The sequence below is a fragment of the Penicillium malachiteum genome (genome assembly GCF_028827825.1).
Source record: "Penicillium malachiteum strain IBT 17515 chromosome Unknown utg000005l:1.0-9002435.0:326005.0-9005861.0, whole genome shotgun sequence".
NCBI lineage: Eukaryota > Fungi > Ascomycota > Eurotiomycetes > Eurotiales > Aspergillaceae > Penicillium > Penicillium malachiteum.
The window spans coordinates 5,541,444-5,569,262 of NW_026643099.1; the positions used below are offsets into that span (position 1 = coordinate 5,541,444).

The following is a 27,819-nucleotide window of genomic DNA, read 5'->3' on the forward strand; positions in this document are numbered from 1 at the left end:
GAGAACATCAGCAAAAATAGATGATCCAATTTCCGTGTATTCATATTGTTAGCTATTCCCCTTCTGGGATCGGAGGGTGAGACATTACGACACGACTCTGTGGTACCTCAATTGTTAATTTTTTCCAAAATTGCGATATACATAAAAGGGAACAAGAAAGCGCATATCATAAAGATTATCAGATCAAAGGAGTATAGTATAACAGTCAATCTCAAGAATCCCTTATGAATTGAACTCCATTATCAACAACCATTTAGAACAAGTCAAAAAGGGTCCCTGACGCTAGACTACTATAGGCATAGCGGGGCTTGAGTCGTGGGGAACAATAAGACACTAGTATCAGTCATACAGTAACTAAAATGTACTTTTAATATGAGATGATTGCCAAGATCTACATCTATGTTACTCTTATTCAGGGACCTTTACATAACAATACCATCAGGGACCGTCAATCAACTGCCGTGTTTGGTACGACGAAACTGCAGTTCTCCTTAGACCCTGATTCCCACCCTGTCCACTTCGAGATCCGATCTCTCCTTCGTCACTCTTCGTCTTCTATTTCCCGCTCATTTGCCCACTTCGTCACTCTTTCCACCCACGGTCCTTACTACACAGATTCGCTGCGCGATCTTCAGCTCAATCAACTCTCGCTTACTACCACCCACACATCCAACTATTTGAGATCCTTGACCCATTTCATTTCATAATGCTGTTCAAATCCGCTCTCGCCCTGGCCTTTGTGGCCCTCGCCAATATCGCCTCCGCCTCCACCCCCGCTTGTGTTTTGTCGGTTGTTGGGTGAGTGCGAACCATTAGTGTGAGCCATTGACACCGATGATACTGACCATAAATTTCTAGCGACACGAGCAACCCTGATGATCTTTCTTCCATCTGCGGCTCCAAGACAATCCAGTCCACCATTGAGAGCAAGTGTGGCGACAATGCGGATACTGCCCTGAAGTTCTTCAGCAACAACTGCAAGAGCTACGGATTCACTGTTGGTAAGGGTCTCAGAAACATCACCATAGCTAGATCTAGGTATAAGAAATTGAGCTAACATAAATCAGCTGAAGCGGAGTCCTCCAACACCACTAGCAGCGCTACTGAAACCGCATCTGGCTTCGTCACCGCCGCCTCTACCTCTGGCTCGCAGGCAACTGGCGGTACCGGCTCTAGCTGCCACACTAAATCTGGCTGTGCTTCTTCTGCCACTTCCACGTCTGGTTCCGCCTCTGGTGCTGCCTCTGGTTCTCCCTCTGGTACCACGTCTGGCGGCTCTGGCTCAGCATCCAGCTCTAGCTCTGGTACCGGTGAGGCCTCGCCTTCGCCCTCTTTCGCTGGTGCTATTACTGGTCAACAGCTCTCGGGTACTACTTTCGCTGCTGCGCTGTTCTTTGCTGCGGCTGCCCTTCTGTAATCTCATAATTGAGATACAGCTTGATTCCTCTCTGCGGATGGTTTTATCTTTTCGAATTCTCGATCCTTCTCTTCTTGTTTAATAACCTGGCTTGGATCTGTTGGGGTTGATCTGTTCTCATCTTTACCGCTTGCGTAAACGAGAATATGGAACGTTTGGAATGCTTTACTGGCTCTTGATTTCTATGCTGTTTCGCACTGCTTGACATTTTAGAAAGTGAAATTCAAATTGCTCCTTGGTCTTTTTTATTGAACTGATTGCTGGGTGCTGGCAACGGTTCCAATGTTTACGTATAAATGTTCCGGCTGCCCCGGTTTGAATCAGTAAGGAGTACTCCGAGCTTATCCTCCACACGCGCTTCAAGTTATCATCATTATTTGAATATCATATATCTTTGAAGATCATGATACATATGTATAATATGATATCCGAGTCTGAGGCACAAAGGATCCGTGGGCAGTTGTACATGTGCGCCCTAGTAGTAAATAAAACTTTCAAGGCTATAACATAGTAGGTCAACTGGTAGTGCTACTAGTAGTAGATGCCAGTGGCAGTGACCACCTGCCAGCACTTGAGTGCCCAGTGTGGACGTCTACTATGGACAGATGCAGATAATTTCAAGTTCAAAATGTCCCAAGGTTTCAAATGTCATAACATGGATGTACATTGATATGTAGGTCAAACATAGTGGCTCAGACTTGAAGTTCGCATCCATCAATATATAGCGTTTGATGTTTACTATGTACTTTTTTATTCATTTCATTTTTTTTCTCATTGTATTGAATCCCATGCGTTCAAGCTCGAGCCTTGCATGCGCGTGCTGCGCTGATGCCTTATTTCCTCTCCTTGTTTCTTTCTTCTCTCGAATGGTAGTATGAATTCTTGACTTAGCTTCAGTGAGTATGCCATGGAAAGCACTCCCGAGGTCGAGTACTATAAAATAATTCAAGCTGAGGATTCTAGCTTGAATTATTTTTTCATCATAAGTGCTCCCATGTAGAAACATGAAGGGATCCAAGGTTGGTGGCTTCGATATTAATAGCCAAAGCACTGGCGGTGTGTATCAATTGAACTTTAAGATCACCAATGCGGGGACTTGTCATAAATGTAGCTCGTAGTCCGAGTGACAGCGACGTTGTCTGACCCCGGAATGCTAGAATCCGGCTAAAGAAATACCGGTGCCATGCGAGTTTCAAGTTCCGAGCATCGGACTCAACGTGAACCTTGGAAGGACTCAACGTGAAGCTCAGACACGTAAGCACGTGACATGCACGAGCCATAATTTGGTTTCCCTAAATGGATTAGACTGGTAAGAGTCATACATGGAAAGTTACAGACTTGAGCACTCGAACTTCAATGATAGACATATACACCTTGCTGGAGTCGCTTAGATATGTGCAATCTGATTGTATCTAGGCTGTAGATCATGCACCCAGCTCGAACACTATAGACAAGGGGGGTGACAGGGGTCATGAGAACGAGGTCAAGCAGATTAGAGGCTCAATAAAGCGCCACTAAGTACTTGAACTTTTCTAGTCAACTCAATTGCGTCGGAAATAATTCATATTAATATTAAAAAGAAACAGATTTATAGGATAATAAAAAACGGAAGACCTCAAGTATTCTCTATACCACTAGCAACTGAATAATTGTTGAATAATAAGCCATTAAGTGCATCAAATTGCGGTCTAAAATTCGGTGTACGTTTGGAACGCTTACCAATCCGAACCTCTTCCAATACGCCCCACTAATCAGAAGCTGCTGCTGAGGAAACACGACTGCGCGAAAAAACGCGTCTGTCCGGTCGACATCAAATATCCTCGCCCCTCCGATCTAACTTCTCTTCCTTCCTATCCCCTCTACTCCATACCCTCCCTACCTTCACCCTCCCCCTCCCTAATACCTCCTTTTGCTTGCATTTACCTCCTCATACCCATTCTACTCTAATCTTCTTCTTTTCTTTCCCCCATCTTCACTACTCCCACAAAAATGTTTGTCTACAAGAGAGGTAAGTGTGGTGAAAATCCGCAATCCCTGATGTTGTGACTCGCGGGGCAGTTTGTACATTGATATGAATCAAACTTGCCCTTGCCACCAAACTTCAGGACTACCAGCTAACTCACATCTGTCAGATGGACGTAAGGAACGCGTGCAGTTTGACAAGATCACTGCTCGTGTTTCTCGACTGTGTTACGGCCTTGACCCCGATCACGTTGACGCTGCTGCCATCACCCAAAAAGTTATCTCTGGTGTCTACCAGGGTGTGAATACTATCGAGCTGGATAACTTGGTATTGCATCACCCCGCCATCCCTTGAATTGAAGAATTTTGCTAACCCCTCCTTTTTTTCCCCTCACCCACCAGGCCGCTGAGACTGCCGCATACATGACCGTGACACACCCCGATTACGCCATCCTGGCGGCTCGTATCGCCGTCTCCAACCTACACAAGCAGACCAAGAAACAATTCTCCATGGTCATCCAAGACCTGTACCACTATGTCAACCCTAAGAACAACAAGCCAGCCCCTATGATCTCTCAACACATTTTTGAGATTGTCAACAAGCACGCCGATGAGCTCAACTCAGCTATTGTCTATGACCGTGACTTTAACTACAACTACTTTGGCTTCAAGACCCTCGAACGTTCATACTTGCTCCGTATCAATGGCAAGGTTGCTGAGCGTCCCCAGCACCTGTTGATGCGTGTCGCTGTCGGTATCCACGGTGAGGATATTGAGAAGGCCATCGAGACCTACCACTTGATGTCTCAGAAGTACTTTACCCACGCCTCCCCAACTCTGTTCAACGCCGGTACTCCTTCTCCCCAGCTGGCTTCTTGCTTCTTGGTTGATATCAAGGAGGACAGCATTGAGGGTATCTACGATACATTGAAGACCTGTGCCATGATCTCCAAGACTGCTGGTGGTATCGGATTGAACGTCCACCGCATTCGTGCTACCAACTCCTACATTGGCGGTACCAACGGCTCCTCCAACGGTATCGTTCCTATGCTGCGTGTGTACAACAACACTGCTCGCTACGTCGACCAAGGTGGTAACAAGCGTCCTGGTGCCTTTGCTATCTACCTGGAGCCCTGGCACGCCGATGTCTTTGAGTTCCTGGATCTGCGTAAGAACCACGGTAAGGAGGAAGTCCGTGCTCGCGACCTGTTCTATGCCCTGTGGACCCCCGATCTGTTCATGAAGCGTGTTGAGGCCAACGGCGAATGGACCCTGTTCTGCCCTAACGAGGCCCCCGGTCTTGCTGATGTTTACGGTGATGAGTTTGATGCTCTCTACGAGAAGTACGAGAAGGAGGGCCGTGGTCGTACCACCATCAAGGCTCAGAAGCTGTGGTATGCCATTCTTGAGGCTCAGACCGAGACTGGTAACCCCTTCATGCTGTACAAGGATGCTTGCAACAAGAAGAGCAACCAGAAGAACCTGGGTACCATCCGCAGCTCCAACCTGTGCACTGAGATTGTCGAGTACAGCGCCCCCGATGAGGTTGCGGTGTGCAACTTGGCCTCTCTCGCGTTGCCCACTTATGTTGACGCTGCTCGTGGCGAGTATGACTTTGGCAAGCTGCACGAGGTCGTCCAGGTTCTGGTTCGCAACCTGAACAAGATTATCGACATCAACTACTACCCCGTTCCCGAGGCCAAGAAGAGCAACTTCCGTCACCGTCCCATTGCTCTGGGTGTCAACGGTCTGGCTGATGCTTTCCTTGCTCTGCGTCTGCCCTTCGACTCCCCTGAGGCCAAGCAGCTGAACATCCAGATCTTCGAGACCATCTACCACGGTGCTTTGACTGCCTCCTCCGAGCTGGCTGCCAAGCTTGGTCCTTACGAGACCTACGAGGGCTCTCCTGTCTCCCAGGGTATTCTGCAGTACGACATGTGGGACCGCACCCCTACTGACCTCTGGGACTGGGCCTCCTTGAAGGCCAAGATTGCCGAGACCGGTGTGCGCAACAGTCTGCTGGTTGCTCCCATGCCTACTGCTAGTACCAGCCAGATTCTGGGTTTCAATGAGTGCTTCGAGCCATACACCTCCAACATCTACTCCCGCCGTGTCCTGGCTGGTGAGTTCCAGGTTGTCAACCCATGGCTCCTGAAGGACCTTGTCGACCTTGGCCTGTGGTCCGACAACATGAAGAACCGTATCATTGCCGATGGTGGTTCCGTTCAGAACATCCCCAACATCCCCGCCGACATCAAGGCTCTCTACAAGACTGTTTGGGAGATCTCCCAGCGTAACATCTTGCAGATGGCTGCTGACCGTGGTGCCTTCATTGACCAGTCCCAGTCTCTGAACATCCACATGAAGGAGCCTACCATGGGTAAGATCACCAGCATGCACTTTGCTGGTTGGAAAATGGGTCTCAAGACCGGCATGTACTACCTGCGTACCATGGCTGCTTCTGCTCCTATTCAGTTCACTGTCGATCAGGAGGCTCTCAAGGTTGAGGACACTAATGTTGCCCGTGCCAACCCCTCCTACAAGAAGCGCCCTGTTGGTACTACCTCCTCTTCTTACTCTGCAGTGCCCCGTGCCAATGAGTCTGAGGCTGCTACCCCCGCTGTGTCTAAGGCTCCTATCCAAGAGAGTCCCCGCACTGTTGTTGAGCCCCTTATTGCTGCCCCAGCCTCCGAGGCCGCTGTTGACTCCAAGAGTGAGGAGGCTACTGCTGATGCTGAGGACAGAACTGGTGACATCTTCTCTGATGCCGTGTTGCAGTGTAGCATTGAGAACAAGGAGGCCTGCCTGATGTGCCAGGGCTAAACAGTTCCCTTTCAATGATTTCTATGGTTCCTTTCTTTTTTTGTAACCCCCCCTTTGGTTGTTTTTTGGCTTCCAGTTTACCCAATTTGTTTTTCAACGGCACACCTTTTAGGTGTGATTCATGTACCCATATTACGAGACTGATGGTTTGATATTTCTTTCTGCTTTGGGGGTTTTATGGCGCAATTCAAGATTGTGATTTACTTTTTATCTACGCCAGCTAGTTCAATGACGTATGTTTTTCCAATTTCCATCCTCTTTGTAGAGTGTAGTCTGTGACTTGGAGGTTCAAATAGTCTTTCGAGAGTGAAACATGCCCCGGCTGTTCCAGTGTTATTTTGACTGTCTTATTGCCAGCACTGAGACAAGTGCATAAGGTCTTGGTGCTTCAATGGTTCCAGATGTCTGTTTACTCTGATGGGAAGAGGATCCGTTTATTACTAGGTATGCTACTGCGATATTCTCTTCTACAACCTTGGAATGTGAATACTATGTACTATTCGATCAATCTTGACCTGTCTGTGTGAGTGTGAATATATCAGTCCTTTACCTTGCCCTCACTTGAATTTTTCTCAGATGGAACCTTGGAGCTAACCTCTCATTATATTCAATCAGTTGCAATCATTATAAGAGTGGAAAAACTTCCGCTTAATTGATATACCGACGCAGCTATCTCTAGTGGGATGTTGATGTTTGATGTTTATACAACAACGCGATGGAGCTGGCCAGTCCCCAACGCGAAGGCTTTTCCCTCCAGGGCTTGTTAATTTGTTTTCATTGAGATCACCTGCGTATCTCACTACGCAATTCAAAGAACCAATGTTGACATCTTCTCACAGGAAGACAGGAAGTTTGGAAGTGTGACTTTCATCATTGGATATTATTTGGGTGTGTTGCTGAAGCACTCATGTTGTTGACAAAGACACAGGTTCTCCGCGATCGCAAGCCACGAGGCACACATTTCTGGGTACCTAAGATTTCACATTCCGATCCATGCAGATATCCTCAGATCTTCAATTATATATACCAAAGCCTGCGGCTCACCTACTTCGTCATATTGAATTTCATCACTTCCCCTCTTTGGACTAGCGAACCACATCCCCTAATCCCTTGCAGTGTTATTCAATAGCCCGACTGAACAAGCAGTGCAGCCAACCTCTCCATCCAGACCAGTTTAATTTCCAGTGATAATCAACTCACATTAACGATCATGGTCTCCTTCTCTTATTCTGGGGTGATCATCGGTGAAGTGGAGCAACGGTGACTGGCCAAGCGACTAAACAAGCCAAGGCGACAAAAAAAACCCTCTCTCAAGAAGTGGATGTGACCCCTCCTACCGATTGGGCCCCCCCCCCCCAAAAATCAATCAACCATTGGTCAATGAGGTCAAAAACCTAGTTGGGTCTAGAATCCTAATGAAGATCGCCCTGGTTTCACATTCAAGCCACCGATCTGGGAAACCTGGCGTGGTGGGACGCCCTGGGCACGGGCATTTACGAGATGGAAAGAGGGAATGGAGCAGGGATTTTAATTCTCGGCTTTGTGCCTGACTTGTGGAGTAGAGCAGGGACAATATCGGAGGTCACAACAGACTGCACTGACATTTGGAATCAGAATAGGGCACAAGAATTGATTTTCATTACGGGTGTTCGTGTTCGGGAGTGCCTGGACCGTGAGAGTGGACCAAAATTGGGTGCCTGTCAGCATTACATTCCTAAAAGTTTCAGCACTCAAGCGGATTGCCACTTCAAGCCACTTTTTTCTCGAAGATCCACTGGATATTTTACCCGTGGAGAAAGAAAGAAAAATGGAAGACTTTTTTGTACGGAGTACGAGTCATGGCAGATGGACTGTGTTGGACGAGGAGAAATAAAAACCCCCGCGCTTGATGGTGCACCAGTCCCCCCTATGTTGTGTACATTCTTGAGTATGCGACACAGTAGGGCATCATGATGCATGTTCAGTTCACTCAGCGCTGACGTTGTCTCATCACAACCCAATTGAATGACAGTGCAGGGACCCGCCATACTGCAACTCCGACATGTCAGGGGTCCATGTCTCTTGGGTTACCACTGGACTGTTGGGCGACTGTTTGCAAGGCAGCGGTCTGTCTGAGTTCTGTGTTGTTTGTGTCTTTTTTTTAATTCCTTTTTCCCGTTCCATTCTGGCGAGCCATAGATCCAGATGGGCAAAAGGAAAAACCGTGAATCGCCGGATTTGGCATGATTTAAGAGTCTTTGGAAGTGGAGAATGACCCTATTGGTGTAATGAGAGCGGTTCCTTCAGCCGCGGGGACCCAGTTCATTCTCACTAAAAGGAGTTTAGGGTCAGGAGAAAGAAAAAAAACGGTGGCACACATCAGAACCCCCTGCGCCAGTGCATTGCGCAAACTGAATTACCCCAATCATGAGTTCAGGTTGATCCCCGAGTTTTCCGATGCTGGTACCTGGCATCCCGTGAATATGAAATCGATAGGAGAAAAAAAGCATATGGAGTAGTATGAGCAAACAAGAAATGAGCCTTGAAATGATCTAAAATGTTCTGAAAATAGGCCGGAAGAAATGGCTGTGTAAGATCCATGGGTTCATTTAGAGAGATGTGGGAACAAGGGTAAAGTGGGTCGAGGGATTTCACCACTTGGGAGAGACACAGAGAGACATCTCACACTGTTAAAACCACCTTCATCTCCCTCCTTTCTTCTTTTTTCTTTCTTTCTTTCCCCTCTCAAATCGCAAGAAGCCCATTCCTTTGCTTTCTCGCTTTTCAATTCTTCACGTTCCTTCTCTACTCTCCTGCTGTGCAGTGACCGATCCCTCTTTACCCTTTGATCTTCTCAGCTACACTCCTTCCTAACTGAGCAATTCAAAAATCGAAATGTCTCCTATCATCAAGACTCTCGCCCTCGCCGGCGCTCTCTTTTCTGCTGCTGGATTTGCCGCTCCTATCGACAAGCGTGAGGTTATCGTTTGGAAGACTGTTACTGATGTCGTCTGGACCACCGTCGATGTCACCACTACTCTGCAACCTGAGCAGTTTGTCGCTACTGCAACTCTCGTCCCAGTGACTCATACCACCGCTGAAGCTGTAGTTGCCGTTGAACCTACCCCTGCAGCACAGCCCCAGCCTGAAGAAACCGATAAGCCTCAGTCAACCAGCTCTACGCTTACTACCACCTCCACCCCGGCTCCTGTTGCTGCTCCTGAGCCTACTGAGCAGCCCACCACAAGTTCTGCCGCTCCTGTTGCTGAGACCACTGAATCCGCCCAGCCCGTTGAGCGCACCGAGCCTACTACCACCGCTGAGCCCACTACTTCATCCGCCGCCCCCACCACCGCTGTCAGCGTCTCCAGTTCCGATGGCTACACTGGCTCCTGCGATTCAGGCTCTCCTTGTGTTGGTCAGATGACTTACTACGACACTGCAACCTCCTGGAGCGCTCCTAGTGCCTGCGACACCACCAACGATGGTGCGACCGAGCTAGTCCTGGCCCTCCCCCACGGCATCATGACCAATGACGACTGTGGCAAGACTGTCACTATTGAGTACAATGGCGTCACCAAGCAGGGTACTGTGGTGGACAAGTGCATGGGCTGTGATGACAGCTCCATTGATCTCTCGCAGGCTCTGTTCGAAGCCTTCGAATCTATATCTGCTGGTCGGTTGTATGGTGCCAAGTGGTACATCAACTAGATACCCCCCTCTTCCGCACAGCTGCGTGGATCGCAAGCGTTCGGATCTTTTCACATCTGGTAGTTTTTGTTTCCCGAAGCACATCTTTATCAATGGTCTTGATGATCTTCTCATTTTTCTTTCATTCTCATCTGCAATCCTTGTAGAACAGATCAAGACATTCGTTTCCGATCTGTTCTATTCTTTATGATTTCAGTTTGAGCCTTTTTGATTATTTTCTTTCTATTCATTCTTTTATGAATCCAATTTACCCAGGCGCTCCGAGTGAGCTGCACGTTTTTTTTTCACCCCTTTATGTTGATAGACTTGATTTCTCTTCGGAGCTTTGTGACAATACTACCAGTGATCGCCCTTATCCAAAAGAACTTATGAATGCCCTCCTACTCCAGTTTGCATGCTGGCAATGCTGCCGGGATGATCTTGGTTCATTAGTTCCTGTTCTAGTGGATTGAAACATTCTTTGTATGTGGGAGTGTTATGATACTATGATGATCATATTTATGTAACGAGCTACGGATGAGAAAATGGGTCGGTGCATGCCAGTGGACATGGACATGGATTCAGGTATACTCGATTGAGTATGCTTGGTCTGATTCTGTTCTGCTCGACCTGAAAGCCTTCATATGTTGAATCAATTTGATACTTTGATACGGTAGTATGAACATTTGAATTCTCTTGCTGTCGTCTGGTATCTGACATCTTACATCGGTGTTTACTGGTACCTAGGTAGGTAGTGAAGTGCCATTGTATAGCTGCCCAGCTGCACTCGTATGCTCCAATGGCATATCCCAGTGCCTCTCCACATAGTCTAGATTTCATACTACTAGCATATGGCAAATCCCGTCCAACATTTGAAGTTGAGAATGAGACACTAGATCAGAGACCTGAAGCCCTCTAGGTGCACATCGAGATTAGTAACCTCGGAACTGCCCAGGTGCCTGTTTTACCAACCCCTATGGCGTTCCAATACTTAGTAGTTCCGTTTGAGGTTACTTCCACTAGTTAGTTATTAATTTAGGCAGTCTTTTTGTTATCTAATTTTTCCGTTGGGGCTAGTTTTGACCTAATCGCGACTGAATGTTGAGTCCTGACTTGCTATGGAACAATCGCCCCTGCAACCATCCAGATAAGGGTTCTTTTGATGCACTTGGAGTACGAGAAAGATGTAATCAATGCTGCTTACACGTCCACACAAAGGAATCTCATATCTACTATGTATTAGGTAGACCACAAAATACATACCTAACCACTGACTCGCAGTTCCGTCCCTGACATGCGCTATCCCCTATTAATCCCTGCAAGTTAGTGGCGCCATCAAAATAAGCAAAGTTCCGGGTGTCTTAGCTTCAATTTGAACTCTGGAGCCTGACAAGAGGGACAAATCCCGGGACTCACGCCTCAGGGGTTGCTTCAGATTGGTCGGAGCATACCGACTTTTGAGGCGACCCCTATATGGAAAAATCCTGTATACATAGTCTCATATCTACATAGCTTTCCCCATCTAGCTGTCTCCAATTAAAAAAAACCCTCCAATTCACAATCTCTTTCATCCCAGAACTCCTCTCGCAAGGCGTAATCCTCCACCTGGCCTGGTCCTAGTCTACCGAGTAGGACGAGGGTATCTTCTTTGAATTTCAAGCAACTTCACAACTACCTGGCGTGATACTCGCAAAAATGGCCGCTATAACCCTCGAGCCTCAAGATCTTAAGCGGGATGCAGAGTTCAAGCAAGCGCTACATGGCAAGACTGGCCAGGATAGAAACTCGTTCATGAACATCATGCGTAAGAACAAGGATGCCCAGCAAATCGCTGTGGACGAATACTTCAAGCACTGGGATAACAAAGCTGCGGATGATGAAACTGCCAAAACACGCGAGACCAGACGCAAGGAATATGCGACCCTCACCAGACACTACTACAACCTCGCGACCGATTTCTACGAGTATGGCTGGGCCCAGAGTTTCCACTTTTGTCGATTCAGCAAGAGCGAGGCATTCAAGCAGGCGTTGGCGAGACATGAGCATTACCTTGCGCTGAAAATGGGCATCCACGGGGGTCAGCGGGTGCTTGATGTTGGCTGTGGTGTCGGTGGCCCTGCGAGGGAAATCGCCAAGTTCACTGGGTGCAAGGTCCTCGGCCTTAACAACAACGACTACCAAGTCGAGCGTGGCACTCTGTACGCAGAGAAGGAAGGTCTCAGTGACCAGGTCAGCTTCACCAAGGGCGACTTTATGCAAATGACCTTCCCCGATAACAGTTTTGACGCTGTTTACGCGATCGAAGCTACCGTGCATGCTCCGAGCTTGGAAGGCATTTACTCCGAGATTTTCCGGGTACTCAAACCTGGCGGCGTCTTTGGTGTCTACGAGTGGCTGATGACCGAGAACTACAACAATGATAACCTCCGCCACCGTGCGATTCGTCTTGGTATCGAGCAAGGTAATGGGATTAGCAATATGGAGAAGATCTCCGTCGCCCTAGAGGCGATGAAAAAGGCTGGGTTCGAGCTCGAGGTCAATGAGGATCTTGCTGATCGCAACGATGAGCTTCCATGGTATTGGCCCCTCAGTGGTGATTTGAGATACACGCAGAGCCTTTGGGACTTACCGACGTTGATGCGCATGACCCATGTTGGCCGTGGAATTGCGCATGGCATTGTTGGTGCACTTGAGATGATTGACGTTGCACCAAAGGGCTCACGGAAGACTGCCGATTCGCTTGCTGAGGGGGCAGACTGTCTTGTTGCGGGTGGCAAAGAGAAGCTATTTACGCCCATGTATCTGATGGTTGGCCGCAAGCCAAAGGCTTGACCTCTTGTCTTTTCTAAAACAACAATAATAGCTTCTGGGTTCTAATTTTTTCTATTTAATAAAGTACAACCATTACTACAATAGGTTTATGAATACTATGTACGGAGTACCTAACCTTAATTGCAAGCCAGTTGATCTATGTTCCAAGGTTGTGAAGATGCGCGCCGATCCGCCGATCCGCCGTGGACTTAGTAAGCTGGCAGAATTAGGCGGTGGACGAACAACTTCGTAAGTCCGATACCTCTGTAACAAGCTTACTGAGATCCTGACTCTAGAGTATACTATGTGCGAGAACAACAGGTAATGAAGTCAGGAAAAGAACAAGAGATGGGAAAATATGAGAGATTTTTATGTACACAGGTAAGTGGTCCGAAACCTCCCCTTGATCCAATCCCCTCCTCTGTTAAGCCTTCAGGGTGTCTATCTAACTCTATTGATCTATCTGGACAAAATCGAACAGTGAAATTACAAAACATCTATCCCATATACAAACATACCAACGCTGCTCTACCATTATATCCCATTGAAAACATTCCTCAAACACCCGAGAGGCAGGTTGACGAAATCGGGGTTCTTGGTCATGCTTCAAACTTCCATGACCCTCCTTGGTTCCTTGCAGTAACGACCTTTAATCCATTTTCGCAAAGCGGCCGATGGAATTGAGAAGGCTTGATTTGATCCACAGCCTTGGATGTCAATCATATGCATATCATGAAGCTTCGAGACTGCCATCTGCATCCGCAAGTCAAAATGTGCTGATTCATTACTGTCCACTTCCGATTCACTGCCATGGGCACTTTGCCATCCGATGATGGACAAGATGATGGATAAGAATCGATTTCGCTTGTTGACCTTCTTGTGCAAGAGTCCAAATCCCCTCCGCAAGACATCAGAAGTGACGGGGTTCTTATTTTCCTCTCCCTGCAGCTCGGCTAACTTGGCGAGCAACTCAGGCGCATCCTGAGTGAATTTCCCGGGTCGTTCTTTGATTTCGTCGATGGAAACCTCGAAGGCGAATATGATATCACGCTGAAAGGCGTGTTCTGTCGCAGGCAGGAAGCGCTTGTACTCTGATGGTATATTGTCTTCAACTTGGTTAAACTTCTCCAGGTAACCCTCGGTAGTCCATTTCGTCTTATTGATCGTGGCACCTACCAAGGACAGGGTGAGTGGTAGGAGCTTTTTTGGGGGCTCTCCCTCCGAGGCTAGGTTGCCATCTGCATCGTTCCAGGGACTGCACAGATTCATCCCCAACATGAGAAGCTCCTTTGCGCAGCAAAGAGACTCCATTTTCTCGCAGTGAATATGTGGAGGAAGGCTACTGTTCAAGCCTTTGGTCGTAACAATAATGTGGCCTCTATCACTCCTTGGCAGAAGTTTTTCCAATAAGCCGAAATCACTGGCGTCTTCTACAATCAAAAGCCATGGCTTTTTGTGATTGCAGATTCCGGTGATAGACTTTCGGTGATCTTGTAGAAGATCTTGTAGTCCGTTATTAGATGTTGACTGTGCGAATGTGTCATTGTTCAAGTTTTCCGCATCGATCCAGAAAACTTTAAAATAACTAGGCCAGCGTTAGCGCATCAATCCATTGAGAATGGTGCCGGATATCACATGCAGAAATTGAACCATGGTGTTTCCGTACCTGTATCTATGATGCCATGCGAAACCACGACATAGCTGTGTCTTTCCAGATTGAGCATCTCCCTGAAGAACAATGATCGAAGATTCGATAAGTTTTTCGTGGAGGGGCTTGAATGGATTCAGCCGTCTTTTGTATGAGGCGACAGAAGGCTCGGAATGCTCATTTTGAACATATTCAAGAGGTTGGATTATCGAATCGTTGGATCGTCGAGCTTGAACTTGAGGCATTTCTGCCAGTGAATTGTTGTGTCTAAATTGTTAAACCAAATTAGCTCAGTGGATCTGGTTGAGGTTTTGCTTTTTTTTCTTCTTCTCAGACTTACATATCAAGGATAGTCCATCTCCGATTGACAGCGGATTGTGCGTTCTCAACACGCCGGTGTAACTCCCGAATCCGGCTCTTCGTACCAGGCCAATTCAGCCTGATAATCTTTTTGAGCCCACCAAGACTGTAAGGAATATTGGGTCCTGTGCTGCCACATTTGTTGAGAATGTAATCGATAAAGTCATTTGCACATTCCTTATACTGGAGAACCACTTGCTGGCTATCGTCCCAATCCTTCTTGAATTCTAAAGATTCACAAGGATACAAACTCACTGACGGTAACTTCTGTATGTATCGTTCTAAAGTCAGGGAATTGGTTTCAATATCAGCTAGAAATTGTTTGGCATCTTCGAAATGGCGTTGAGCGTTCTCAAAGTAAACCCCAGCCCACAGGATCAAATTTATAAAAATCACCAACCATTCCCACACCATATGAGAAAACAAGTCAATGAAGAACTCCTTTAACGCCGACATGAAGTCTGCCATACCTATGGGTTTAGAAGGAAGAAGAGAAAAGAGAAAAGTGAAAAGTGAAAAGTGAAAAGGGCTGATCCAAGTTGTGATATCTTGCAGTCGCAAACCGTGATGATGTGTATATTCAATCTGAAGATGGATTTGCTTACTTATGTACAGATCTAACTCCCTCCTCTTCAACTGTTCCTCAATCTGCTTTCATGCTCAGGCTGTCCTGCTTTCATGGATTCTGGAGATTGTCTCACAAGTATCTTGTCGGTATGATCCAAAAAACCTAAGTCAAATGTGTGCCTTTGTGAATGTTGAAAGAATGTTCAAGTTAATCATTAATCACGGGGCGATAATAGTAATATAAAGAGCCACTGTCCAGGTGTGTCTCGGCTGCGTGCAATGATGGCCCCTCCAGAGGTCAACATTGAACCTTGGAAGTGCTTGAGTCATCCTATTACCCTCTGGCTGTCTTGCACATTCATCTTGTCTTCAAAAGTGTCCTCTGATATACCCATATGCACTTTGTCGCAGTAACAATAGCTCAGTATCCATATCTGAGCTATATCCCAGGTGGGAGTAGAAATTGTCTGAATTCTGCCAGTGGGTTTTCATGCCCGTCTTTTCTCTCTGTGTTCTCTGATTTTGAGCCACAGATCTGAAACATTGTAATGATATCGTTTCTGAATCAACCTTGGAACACATTTCTTACGCATGAAAATTTTGAGAATATCAGGTGAAATAGCTGGAAAGAATGGATCAATATTGATTCATGGTTGAGTAGTAGTTATCAAAAAATGATACTACCAGAACATGCGATATAACTTGAACCTTGAAACCTTGGAAGCTCAACTACAGGTCCACGTCCCGGCGCCCGGGTGTCAACGGCCCCGGTCCTGGTAAGTCCCTTACTAATACCCCGTATCCGTGCTCACCTGCCCATGTGTGCAGCCACCTGGGCAGCCTTCCAGTGGTTCACCGTGACGGGCACCTGCAGGTGGACCCATAACTGCCCAGGTGGCGTACCTATTTGGGAACAGCCCTGCAGATATTACATGTAATATAATAAATTTAATACAGAACCTTTCCACTTGGGCAACCTTGGAGATAATGTAGATCTATATTCAAATTCTAATTACACTCTACTAATCTACGTTCAAATGTTCTTATGGCTCCTGATTGATCTCGATTACACATTGGTTTCCAAGGTTGGCTGGGTGTTCTTCCAAAATATACGGGGTTTAAAGTCATTATTCCAACCTTGGAAGTCAGACCTACCTAGGGAGCCTACTTTGATACGGTATTTTACAGCACACATGGCTTGGAGTGGGATTCTTCTTGACCAGGGTATGTCGCTGCATCCTAGAGCGCTCTGCACCCCATTCCTACCAAAGTGAGTTCCAAATAATAACAAATGATGAAAAATAAAAAGAGAAAATAGAGAATTAGGCTAATATTTCATCAAATGCTGAAGAAAAAGGAAAGAGAAACCTGAAAAACATCTATAGGAATCAGACCAATAATATATTCATCTCAAGTGTAGATCATCAAGGTGAATCGATCAAGCCACTGGCAGCGCCACCTAGGTAGTATTAGTAGCCTCCAGGGCTAAGTTCAAGTTACTAAATGCCAGTGAGCACTTAAGAGGTCTGATTCCAAAAATGGAGATTCAAGCATGGCTATTGCAAGCATGACTATTGATACTACAAAATACTAGTAGTTTAGAGGAAATTCTATTTCAGGAGAAGGATACTAGTGAAAAAGAAAAGGAAAAATTCATTCTGCATAGCAAGCAATACATCACTTCACCACTGGTTGATCAATTACCAAGTAAAAGATCAATCTAATCACGATACAGCAAGAAAATGGAAAAAACTTGAAAGATAGCAAGAAAACATTTGAAACCACATAAAAAATAGTATCCACCTCAAGCGTCCGTCAGGTAAAGTGACATCTGCCAGTGAATACCTTCGAAAAGAAAAGGAAAAAAACACACACTCTCTCTCCAGATGTTATAAACACATCAACACACATACCAAACTATAGCTTGACCTAGATAGTATTCTAGGGTTCAAAAATAGGTTTCCTATTCCTTATGTCCAGAGACAAGATGTGCTTTACTTTCTCCAGAGGTCTTTGAGCGTCATCTTCTTCGTTTCATTTGGAACTTGAAAACCCCAGCCATAGCTTTCTGGATCAGTGACCAGAGCTCCAAACTCCAAATCATGTGGATGTAAGAAAGGTGTAGAGACTGCTGCGCCATGCAGTTCCGGTACGTCCTCGGTGTCGAATTCCATATGCGATGGAAGCCTAAAGCCTACTACTGACTTCAAATCCACATATCTCTCTCTCTCAAAACGTAAGTCCCCCCTTTCATAGAGCTGCCTTAATAACCTAATATGTTTTTTTATGGCTATTATTGGTGTTTTGTTTAAGGTTTCTGAGTCGAAAGTCTTATGAATCTCATAAAGATTCCCAAAGCATCCATACATCTCCATCCAAAATACTCGACGAGGTCCACGCCCATAACAACCATCACGGGGATACCCACAATCATACCCATGTATAGGACAACGAGGACCGGTTATTGGTATATAATCAGATATCATAAAGTGATTAGACATCACTGCCTTCTCCAGTATCTGAAGAAATCCCTCTGCATCATTTATTGGTCCAAATGCATCCAGATTAAAACCGACCCAAAGTGAATGGAAATCGGACCATCGTTGTTTGATTGTCTCTAAGTCTTTATAGATTCTTTGATTTCGATATAGTCTTCCACATTCCTTGATAGCCCACCTAGGAAGTAAAACCTTATAATATGAGTTGATCTTGTAATCTGTGGACAAGACTCGGAGTTCAATGGATTCTAATCCAACATCTATTACATGTTTTCCGAATCCGGTGCCAGTATCTTTATAGTCCTTGTATTTGAATACAGTGTTAGGTTTAGGAACACTTGGATCAAGAAGGCCATCTTGCCAGACCTCTGTGTCACAAAAGAATTCCGGTGGAGCAAAACCAGGTTTTTGTAGCTTAGGCTGCCAAGCGCGATCCCGCGCATTCTTTAAAGGGATTTTCAGATCCTTAGGGTGCATCGGCATCTTCGAAGTTGTAGCACTTAAGGGTTTGGTGTTTGAATTGGCTTATAATGGGTGGAATGGTGGAATGGTGGAATGGTGGAATGGTGGAATGGTGGAATGGTGGAATGGTAGAATGGTGGAATGATGGAATAATTGTGTATTTAAATATCTATGTTCGCATAAAGAGACTATCTACGATAGATCTAGTAGGGTTGACTAACTTCGATATTACGCCTGATCAAGTGCTATTTTGGACATGATACTGAGCTAAAATGTGAGGCCTACTAGTAACCATGGATACCTATGTAAGGATCAAGTCCCCGTGGAAGTACATAAACATAGCCAAGCGATAGAAGAATAAAGAAATCTACTAGTATATTTATCACTTCCACGGTTGCCCTGAAGTTTTCTTGTTTTTTTGTTTGCTCTTTGGTGCCCATGTGCACATGTGTGTCAATATTTGAACTCTTTCAAAAAACACTGAAAACTTGGAACTTGAAAATCCAGATGACATCAAAGTACCTAGGTATTCCTTTGACCATTTGGCCAATCCTACCTACAACATGTGGCACCATTCAAAGCTTGCCAGTTGAACAGAGAAAAGAAAATGGAAATAATAGTAAAATATTAAAAATAGTAAAATGACAAAAATAACATAAAATAAAAATTCCAAAAATTCATCACCCATGGATTTAGCACTGGATTCTTGATTCTTTCATGAGAATCACCTGGGCACTTGCATTAAAATTCAAGTCTTAGGTAGCAAACAACAGAGATTACAAAAAAAATGTGGCTTACATGTGTGGTTCACATCGGCCAGCTGGCCGATTTAGGACTTCTACCTGGTCTGCCTGAATTCTGATTGGTGGACGATTTGTAAAAAAGAAATAAAATAACACTCTTTTTCAAAATTTGCTTAGAAGACATGTTACTACAGAGTACGGAGTACTCCGTACACCTCAGGTATTTGGTTTAATCCATTTCTTTTTTTGAAAGCACTGGTAGCCTCTATTTGCCTGATAAGGAAACTTATTGAAGGATGAGCTAAGTTAACCAGCCCTACTTAATATTTTACATAGACCTACACTTACTATGAAATAGAGCTGGTTAGATTATAAGATAATAAGAACCTTGGAACTACCTGCCTACCTGGGCAGTGAAGTTTTAATTACGATACAGATCAATCGGTGTACGGGGTGAAGTGGCGGTGTGGATATTGATGTAAACTCCTGGCACCTCTAGGGCTTATAGGCCAGCGCTTGTGAACTTTGACACAAGCCCTAGAACTTGAGGTAAATGTCTCAGGCTACCAGTAGTCTGAGAAACTAGGATCGCAGACCAAAAAACGCAACCCCCATCCCATTCACATACATCTTTCATCCATCCCAGATGAGATAGCGGGTGTCAATAGGAGTCTGGAGTTAATCTTTGTCCGCAAATATCATCATCATCCTTGGAAAGCTTTCATGATCACGACTGCAAATAATGAAAAGGGTGGATCATCCACGTATCATGCCGTCACTGCATGTCTCGGTTGGGATTATAATAGCTCGTGTATACCCTGTCATTTCAGTCTCCAAATGCGGCGCCTCCTGAGTTCTTTCATCATACCCAGGTGGGCTCCACAGGCCATTTTCAATTAATCATTGGGTATCTGATCCTTTGCTCACATGCAACATTACGGAGCCCCCATGCAGTGGCTTAGACTCTCAATGAGCTGGAGTGTTCAATGGAGGTGCAAATTATCATATTGAGGATCCATGTTGAATATCCCACTAAGGTCCGTAAATTGTTCTGGTAGCCAATCATTTGTATGGTTTATTTTCAGGCTTGTGCACATGTGTATGTGGCGCCGGGCACTTGAGATATTTCATTGTGACGCGTGTATTTTGATGGGAATGGACTGAAAGCCACTTGATTATAGAGGCTTTGACTATCTTGACTTGGGTGAGAGTAGACCAATGTGCCATACAGATAAAAAACATTTTCTTTTCCCATTAACAGGCACCATACACCATACACCACACACCAGTTGACCGCACCAAACCACACAATCCATGCCGCCCCAACACACCTGGGCACTATTACACCATCGTTTTATACTCAAAACCCCAAAACCTTGGATAGTTCAAAATGGTCATCTAACAAATAGAATCTAGAAATAGCTACCAAATCCAACAGCATCCTTTTTTTTTATAAAACATAATTATAGATTAAAACCATCATTCCAAGGTTCCAGGTGGATTTTCAAGTTTCAAGTTTTCAGAATGTTTTTTTTTGAAAGATTTCAAATATTGACACACATGGGCAACAAAGAGCCAAAAAGGACACATCAAGGCAACCATGGAAGTGAAGAATGTAGTAGTAAATTTCTTCATTCTTCTATCGCTTGGCTATGTTTACTATTGAATACTATGCACTTCCAAGGAGACTCGATCCTCATGTATCCATGGTTACTAGTAGCGCCTCGTGTTTCAGCTTCAAATGTTCAATACTATGTCCAAAATAGCACTTGAATAGGTTTAATACATACTACTCTTGAAATTAATCAACCTCATTGAATTTATCGCAGATCCAAGGTCTCTTTATATGAACATATATATTTAAACGCACAAGTATTCCAACATTCTACGATTCAAATATTTAAATCTTCAAGTTCAAGTTATAACCTTGGAAGCAACTTCAAGTTAAAACACCCAATCCTTCGAAGATGCCCAAGCACCCTCAGGCTGATGAACCCGATGAGTATCCTGTTAAAAATTGGCAGGATCGCTCGCGGCACCTACCGACCCCTGCTTTTGATCCACCGGAATTCTTTTGCGATACAGAGATCTGGCAAGATGGCCTTCTCGACCCCAATGCCCCCAAACCTGATGTTGTATTCAAATGGAGGGACTTTAGGGATAGAGGGCTAAGAGAGCAATGGTTTGAATTAAACTTCATTGAGCTCCGAGTCTTGACCCCACCTACTAAGTGTAACACAGAAAGTTATAAAGTTATGCTTCCTAGGTGGGTGATAAAAGAGTGTGGAAGACTATATCGAGATCAAAAAATCTATAAAGACTTAGAGACAATTAAACAACGGTGGTCTGATTTTTATTCACTTTGGGTTGGTTTTAATCTGGATCATGATATAGTTGGACCAATAGATGATGCAGAGGGATTTTTTCAGATGTTAGAGAAGGCAGTGATGTCTAATCACTTTATGATTTCTGATTTTGAGCCAATGGCCAATCCTCAGTGTCCTCAACATAGAAATCGCTATTGTGGTCATTCAAATTCGAAATTTTCTGATAAAGACTGTCATGGGTGGGGACCCCGTCGAGTATTTTGGATGGAGATGTATGGATCCTTTGGTAATCTTTATGAGATTCATAAGACCATAGAATCAGAAATGCTAAACAAAACACCAATCAAAGCCATCAAAAAACATCTTAAGTTATTGAGGCAGCTCTATGAAAGGGGGGACTTGCGTCTTACGACAGAGACACCTATGGAAGAATGCACAGACATAGGCCCCCATGCTCCAGAAGATATGTATTTCCGGGTCGTGAAAAGAGATGAAATACCAGAATTGCATGGTACAGAATTTTGTCTGCATAAACGCCATCCACATCTTTTGGAGTTTGGAGCTCTGGTCACTAATCCAGAACGCTATGGCTGGGTTTTTCCAAATGAAATTCCAGTGGAGAAGAAAATGACCCTCAAAGAAAAAGTGAAGCACCTCTTGCCTGGACATAAAGAATAGGAAACCTATCTTGGAGTCTTAGAATGATGTTGCCAGTGTCTGGGTCAATTATCATTAAGCTATACTTTGGTATGTGTCAACTGGTGTGTGTATGTGTTTCTTAAGTTTTCGATGCTTTTCCTCATGTTGCGGACTGGTTCCGTTGGGCGGAATTATATGACAGAATGTTACCTCTGAATTTGAAGTCCCCCCATTACTGTACGTAGTTTCTACTGCTATCCATCCTGAAATTGAAATTGTCTTTTACGAACGGTTTTCTCTTGGGTTGCGGCCCAGCTTGGTCTCCAGTGATTTTGTGGTCTGGAGTGTACCTAGGGGAAGCTGGGGGAAGTTAGGATGGAGAAATATTTGAATAGTAGACTATTCTTGATTCTATTTTGTTTAGGTTCTATGGTTCTCTGTTCACATGTAGACACCGTCACTCAAAACTTCATATTCCACATAACAATCGGACACAGACAGGCAGCTAAATCTAGTCTAGTCAAAAATAACATCATTTCTCAAAGTTCCAATCTCACTGATCGACACCTCCATCTGAGTTCCAGGGACAAGATACTTGGGAGGACTTAATCCCGCTCCAACACCTAATCAAGCATTCCAAGGTGTTAGCATTCCGATTTTACAAGAGAAATCCCCCCACTTTATGTGGTATAAAAGTAGATTCAGAGAAAGAAAAAAGAGAACTTACCACCTGGAGTGCCTGTCATTATAACACTACCCTTCTGCAGCGTAGTTCCTTGAGAAAGATACGAGACCAAATACGCACAATCAAACAGCAAATCAGAAACACTTTCCTCCTGACGTACCTCTCCATCCACAACAGTCTTCAACCGCAAGGTCTTTGGGTCTGCAATCTCTGACTGAGCAACAAGACAGGGGCCTAGGGGAGCATATGTGTCGAATCCCTTGGAGAAACCCCATTGCGGGACTCGGCCTGCGAGCACGGGATCACGCTGCAGTTTGCGGGAGGAGATATCATTCCCGACTGTGTAGGCAGCGACATATGAGAGAGCGTCCGATTGAGAGACGTTTTTGGCATCGCGACCGATGACAAGACACTTATTTTGTCAGTAAGGTAAGTCCATAGAACTTGAATCTTTAGTCGTTTGCCTTTCACGAAGCCGGAGACTGAGATTAAAAAGGATAGATGAATGCAAACGACTTACCAATTCGCCCTCGTAATCCGCTTGATCATCTTGAGCAATCTTTGGGATTGCAACTGACTTGCCGTGATCATGGACCGTGGTATTGGGCTTAAAGAAAATAAATGGACATGGTGGAGGTGTGCGTCCAGCTTCCTTGACTGTATAGATCAAACGGGAATTAGCAATTGGTCCAGCAACTTACACATGCTCAGATATACTAGTACGTCAAGCTATTTGGATTCAGGTTCCAGCTAGCTCAATCTAATCCATCCAAGTTTCGGGGCAAATAATACTTACTATGCTTTGCATAGTTAAGTCCAACACATCGCAGAATCGGGACTTCACTCGCCGCTAGCGGGCCCAGAATCGTACGAACAGTCACGATCTCATCCGTGACGCGTGTTGCACCCATTGTGTCATATATATCATCACCCTCAATCACGCGGGCTTGCAATTTGTCGGACTCGGTGATGAAACCGAGATCGGTAGTTGGGGTTGGCAGAATGGGTTCTCCACGCAGGACTCGGCCGTCGGTGGCGACGAAGCGGATGAGGCGTTTCCAGGGGAGAGACATTTTGAGTGTCTTTCTTTTTGTCTGAGAAATGAAAACCAGGTGTAATTAAATGAAGATTGTGAGATGCTATTATTGTTTTCCAAGATTCCAAGGTTGTTATATGAGGGGTATGGATGGGGTAAACTGGGATACCGGGGGTAGATCGGGTACACCCGCGGGTTGGTTCGTTGTGGATATTGGAATCGGTAGAGCACTTAAGTGGAATGGGATAGAAGACTCGGAATAAGATATGTGGTTATGGTAGGAGTGTACGCTTGGATTCTATTGCCTTTCTTTATCATAATCTCGCAAATTGGGTAGGTGTGCTGTTTCTTTGTGTGCACTCGTATGGATGGAGATCGCATTATTGGAACGTAACTCGGAGACTTGAATCAAACACCATGATAAAGCTACTTTAAACTCGTACTTTACAAAAGCTAGCTCCTATTCACATTCATTACAAATGGCTCTTGCTAGGAGCGTCGTTCGCCCAAGCCTGGTCAATTTCCACATCCGCATCGTATGCATAGGACCACATCTGCGTCGCAGGATCACTCCACTGGTTAGGGCTATGGCTGAATGGCTCACCCCGAGTCTCAGGCATCATAGCAGCATCACGAGCTTTCTGAACTGGTCCATCTGCAAAATGCCAAAGCTTCCCATTTAACAAACTAGCTTCCTGCATCTTACCAGCTCTGTCGATACGCACCTTTTCGAAAATGCCAAGAGCTTTGTTGATTTCACTAGAATTGGTGATTTTTGTCAGGGAGCGTGCAAGAGCTACTCCATCCTCGACTGCCATTGCAGCACCTGATATAGAGTCAATGAAAATGATTAATCTCTGTCTGATTGTATAGAACTAACCTTGCGACATGTACGGAAGCATGGCGTGGGCTGCATCACCCAGAATAATGACTTTGCCTGCTGTCCACTGCGACAGAGGATTTCCACTCACAAGAGGCCATTTAATGGTATTTTGGATCATTCCAATGATTTTGGTGAGTCTGATGTGGGATTAGTAGGTATTTAGCGTGGAATTATAATATTTCACATACCTTGGATCCCATCCCTCGAATTCTCGCTTCATCTCAGTCGTGGCTTCCGTTTGGTCCCATGTTGTCGGGTCTGAAGCATCTGGGTGCGAAAGCACCATGTTGAAAGACTTGCCCGCTCCGATGGTGTATGTCATCACATGTCTCTGGTCACCGATCCTGGTGGATTGTTAATCGTGCGACGATTTAAAAGGGTATATTCCAAAATCCTACCAAATATTCAATGCTGGTCGCTCTAATAACCATGCGGTTTGGGGATCTTGCTTTATGAGTGAAACGTCGACGGTGGCTCGGTAGGCTGCGAATCCGGTCCTCGTAAAAGGCTGAAGTCCAGATTTATCAATGAGTTGGCGAGCGACGGATTTGACTCCTATTTAACTGTCAGTACGTCATAGATAGATTGAACAAAGAAAAGTAATACCATCTGCAGCAACGACCAAGTCACTGGGAGGAGACACCTGCCCACTCTCAAGACTGATTGTTCCATTTTCGGTATCATATGCCGTCACTCGGGATCCAAGCTTGATAGTGACACCAAGATCCATAGCACGCTCATGAAGAGCAGAGTGGAAATTCGCCCGATGAATCACATAGTATCGGGCTCCAAAAAGAGCCCGGAAATTGGGAATCAGCTTCGTAAGTCCGATCACATCGCCAGTCTCCCAGCGGCGGAAGGAGATGGATTCAGGCTCTGTGATATATTTCGCCAGATAAGGCTCCAGGCCTAGTCGGTTTAGTAGACGGGTCGAGTTCGACGGGATTTGTATACCTGCACCAACCTGTGACGCGTTAGTCATGAAGGAAAATCAACTACTAGTAGAAGTTGTTGGAAATTCGTACTTCACCCAGTGCCGCTGCTTGCTCGTATACCGTCACGGTATGTCCCGAACTGGCGAGCGCAATAGCAGTCGCCAAACCACCCAGTCCGGCGCCCACAATGGTGATATTCAAACGCAAGCGAGCTGTCTGAAGCGTTGTTTCTCTGTAACCTGTATTCAAGAACTCCAGACAATTGCTTGGATATGTGGGGTGCTATCATCTGGTCAGCTCTTCATCCTCCCCGCGCTATGGAATTCTATTATACTGACCTGGAGAGAGTGCTCCTCCTGAGCATAATCTTTGGGAGACATGATACCGATTTTTACTGCTTCTCGTATCTGAATTTTGGACGTGATATTAGTAAGATTTGATTCGGTGACAGCTATCTGACAGACAGTTTAAATCCCCATACTTCCCCGCGCTTTCTTACCGCGCCGCGGATGGGCATCCGATGTACCCCCGAATCCTGCAACAACGCAGCCAGCGTAGAAATTATGGACAGGATATAATTGTCAGGCAAATCTACTGTGAAGAGATAAATTAAGTCTTCAAGTTACAGTGAGATTCTCGAAAAATATTCATATCCTATACCATCACCATGTCCGCAACAGAACAAGTCGCTACAGTTGTTGATACCGAGGAGCAATTTCTTGCTGATCTGGAGGCAAGCAAGACGCTGCCTCTGTGGAAGCAGATGGCACGTCTGAATCCTCCTGCTCCAAACCCCACCACCATCCCCAATATCTGGAAGTACAAGGCTATCCGTCCGAACCTTGAGCGTGCCGGCAAGCTTGCCCCAGAATCGCAAGCAGAACGCCGAGTGTTGATGCTCATCAATCCTGCCCGAGGTGAGTTTGAGTTTATTTTATTATGCCTCTTATCCTTTGCAGACGAGGGCTGTCCAAGCGTGAAATATGCTAATACTCTTTCAAGATGCACCTTACACTACTGACACGCTCTACGCCGGTCTGCAGCTGGTTATGCCCAACGAGATCGCGCGAGCCCACCGTCACACAGCATTTGCAATGCGCTTCATCATCGAGGGCCAGGGCGGATTTACAGCCGTGCATGGCCGCCGGATCAAGATGAAGCGTGGCGATGTGATCCTGACCCCGAGATGGAACTACCATGATCATGGTAAGGACGGATCCGGGCCAATGGTTTGGCTGGATGGATTGGATCTTCCCAATTTTCGACACTTCCCAGTACATTTTGTCGAGCATTATGATCAGCCGCGCTATCCTGCAGAGGATGTGGATAGTCTTACATCTCCGTTGGTGTTCCCCTGGACGGAGATGCAGGCGCGATTGGATGCCGTTCCCGGTGACTTTGCGACTCATCGATATTTGAAGGACGATGGCAGTGAAGGTATATCCCCTGTAAAAGTATAATATGAATTGCTGCTAACTATTTATACAGTTAGTCGTGTTCTTGGTGGTTGTGCTGAACGCATTTCGGGTGCCAAATCTTCACCCTCTCGTCGCGAGACTGCCTCTTCTGTTTACCACGTCGTCACTGGTACTGGATACTCTGTTATTGGAGACGAGAAGTATATCTGGGAGGCAGGCGATACTTTCTGTATCCCTGCATGGTACAAATATCAGCACTTTGCCGATCAAGGAGAAGCGGTGTACCTGTATCGATTTGATGATCGACCCATGTTGGAGGCGCTGGGATTTTATCGCACAGATGAAATGGATATTGAATCCCTAGTATCGGAGTAGATAGTCACAAAAAGAAGAATAAATTTCATATATGGTATTTTAGATTATATAAAAAAATTACCTCTTGGAAGTGTAGATTCTCCAATCAGTCTATTTGGTTATACTTCATCATCCATGTACATCAATTGATGTACTCTTCAAATGTTCAACCTCGCTTGGGCCGTGTGCCCCACTAATAGACGCCAGACCCAACCTGGTCAGTCCCTGTTTACCTTACACCTTCACGTCATTGGAGACATCTGGAGAATCAATACCTGAAATAAAGTCAATAAGAAAATCCTAACTCTCCCTATGTATGCGCTATGCATACTACATATCAGAATGTGATCGGGGGCACATAGGCGCTCAATGTCTGAGAACTTGAACCTTCAAATGTTAGGAACTTGAAGGATCAGCGCGGTTTAACCGGATCCTACTTACCCGAAGAGACTCGTCATCTCCGCACCAATGTGAATCATGACCTCTGGCTCCTCTAAATTTTTTTATCCTGTGCCCAAGTGGGTATACTGTATCCACACAGAGTACGGAATACACAGGGTTTCCATCCTTGGGTATTCCATA

General features: G+C 45.4%; 8 protein-coding genes across 8 annotated transcripts; 5 read left to right on the top strand and 3 right to left on the bottom strand.

The window, feature by feature from the left end:
* Positions 1-706: 706 nt before the first annotated feature.
* Positions 707-1,417, top strand: N7483_012082 (putative GPI anchored cell wall protein; the record flags this gene model as incomplete). Its single annotated transcript, XM_057095509.1, has 3 exons — positions 707-798; positions 859-1,001; positions 1,068-1,417. The coding sequence occupies 3 exons, from the start codon at positions 707-709 to the stop codon at positions 1,415-1,417; spliced, it is 585 nt and encodes a 194-aa protein (XP_056941480.1).
* A 1,989-nt stretch (positions 1,418-3,406) lies between these two features.
* Positions 3,407-6,202, top strand: N7483_012083 (ribonucleotide-diphosphate reductase subunit RNR1; the record flags this gene model as incomplete). The annotated part of the gene is made up of 3 exons (XM_057095510.1): positions 3,407-3,425; positions 3,550-3,707; positions 3,782-6,202. 3 exons carry the CDS (start codon positions 3,407-3,409, stop codon positions 6,200-6,202), a joined length of 2,598 nt encoding a protein of 865 aa, XP_056941481.1.
* A 2,874-nt stretch (positions 6,203-9,076) lies between these two features.
* N7483_012084 (RlpA-like double-psi beta-barrel domain-containing protein) lies at positions 9,077-9,892 on the top strand (the record flags this gene model as incomplete). The annotated part of the gene is made up of 1 exon (XM_057095511.1): positions 9,077-9,892. The coding sequence occupies one exon, from the start codon at positions 9,077-9,079 to the stop codon at positions 9,890-9,892; it is 816 nt and encodes a 271-aa protein (XP_056941482.1).
* A 1,674-nt stretch (positions 9,893-11,566) lies between these two features.
* N7483_012085 (sterol methyltransferase) lies at positions 11,567-12,703 on the top strand (the record flags this gene model as incomplete). Its single annotated transcript, XM_057095512.1, has 1 exon — positions 11,567-12,703. One exon carries the CDS (start codon positions 11,567-11,569, stop codon positions 12,701-12,703), a length of 1,137 nt encoding a protein of 378 aa, XP_056941483.1.
* Positions 12,704-13,288: 585 nt separating this feature from the next.
* N7483_012086 (uncharacterized protein) lies at positions 13,289-15,158 on the bottom strand (the record flags this gene model as incomplete). Its single annotated transcript, XM_057095513.1, has 3 exons — positions 13,289-14,267; positions 14,349-14,597; positions 14,671-15,158. 3 exons carry the CDS (start codon positions 15,156-15,158, stop codon positions 13,289-13,291), a joined length of 1,716 nt encoding a protein of 571 aa, XP_056941484.1.
* Positions 15,159-22,442: 7,284 nt separating this feature from the next.
* Positions 22,443-23,684, bottom strand: N7483_012087 (fumarylacetoacetate hydrolase family protein; the record flags this gene model as incomplete). The annotated part of the gene is made up of 5 exons (XM_057095514.1): positions 22,443-22,549; positions 22,654-23,023; positions 23,132-23,268; positions 23,313-23,327; positions 23,408-23,684. 5 exons carry the CDS (start codon positions 23,682-23,684, stop codon positions 22,443-22,445), a joined length of 906 nt encoding a protein of 301 aa, XP_056941485.1.
* A 436-nt stretch (positions 23,685-24,120) lies between these two features.
* N7483_012088 (uncharacterized protein) lies at positions 24,121-25,982 on the bottom strand (the record flags this gene model as incomplete). Its single annotated transcript, XM_057095515.1, has 8 exons — positions 24,121-24,473; positions 24,528-24,667; positions 24,719-24,874; positions 24,929-25,085; positions 25,137-25,494; positions 25,556-25,747; positions 25,804-25,920; positions 25,965-25,982. 8 exons carry the CDS (start codon positions 25,980-25,982, stop codon positions 24,121-24,123), a joined length of 1,491 nt encoding a protein of 496 aa, XP_056941486.1.
* A 150-nt stretch (positions 25,983-26,132) lies between these two features.
* N7483_012089 (cupin domain-containing protein) lies at positions 26,133-27,258 on the top strand (the record flags this gene model as incomplete). Its single annotated transcript, XM_057095516.1, has 3 exons — positions 26,133-26,382; positions 26,468-26,902; positions 26,954-27,258. 3 exons carry the CDS (start codon positions 26,133-26,135, stop codon positions 27,256-27,258), a joined length of 990 nt encoding a protein of 329 aa, XP_056941487.1.
* Between the last annotated feature and the right edge of the window lie 561 nt (positions 27,259-27,819).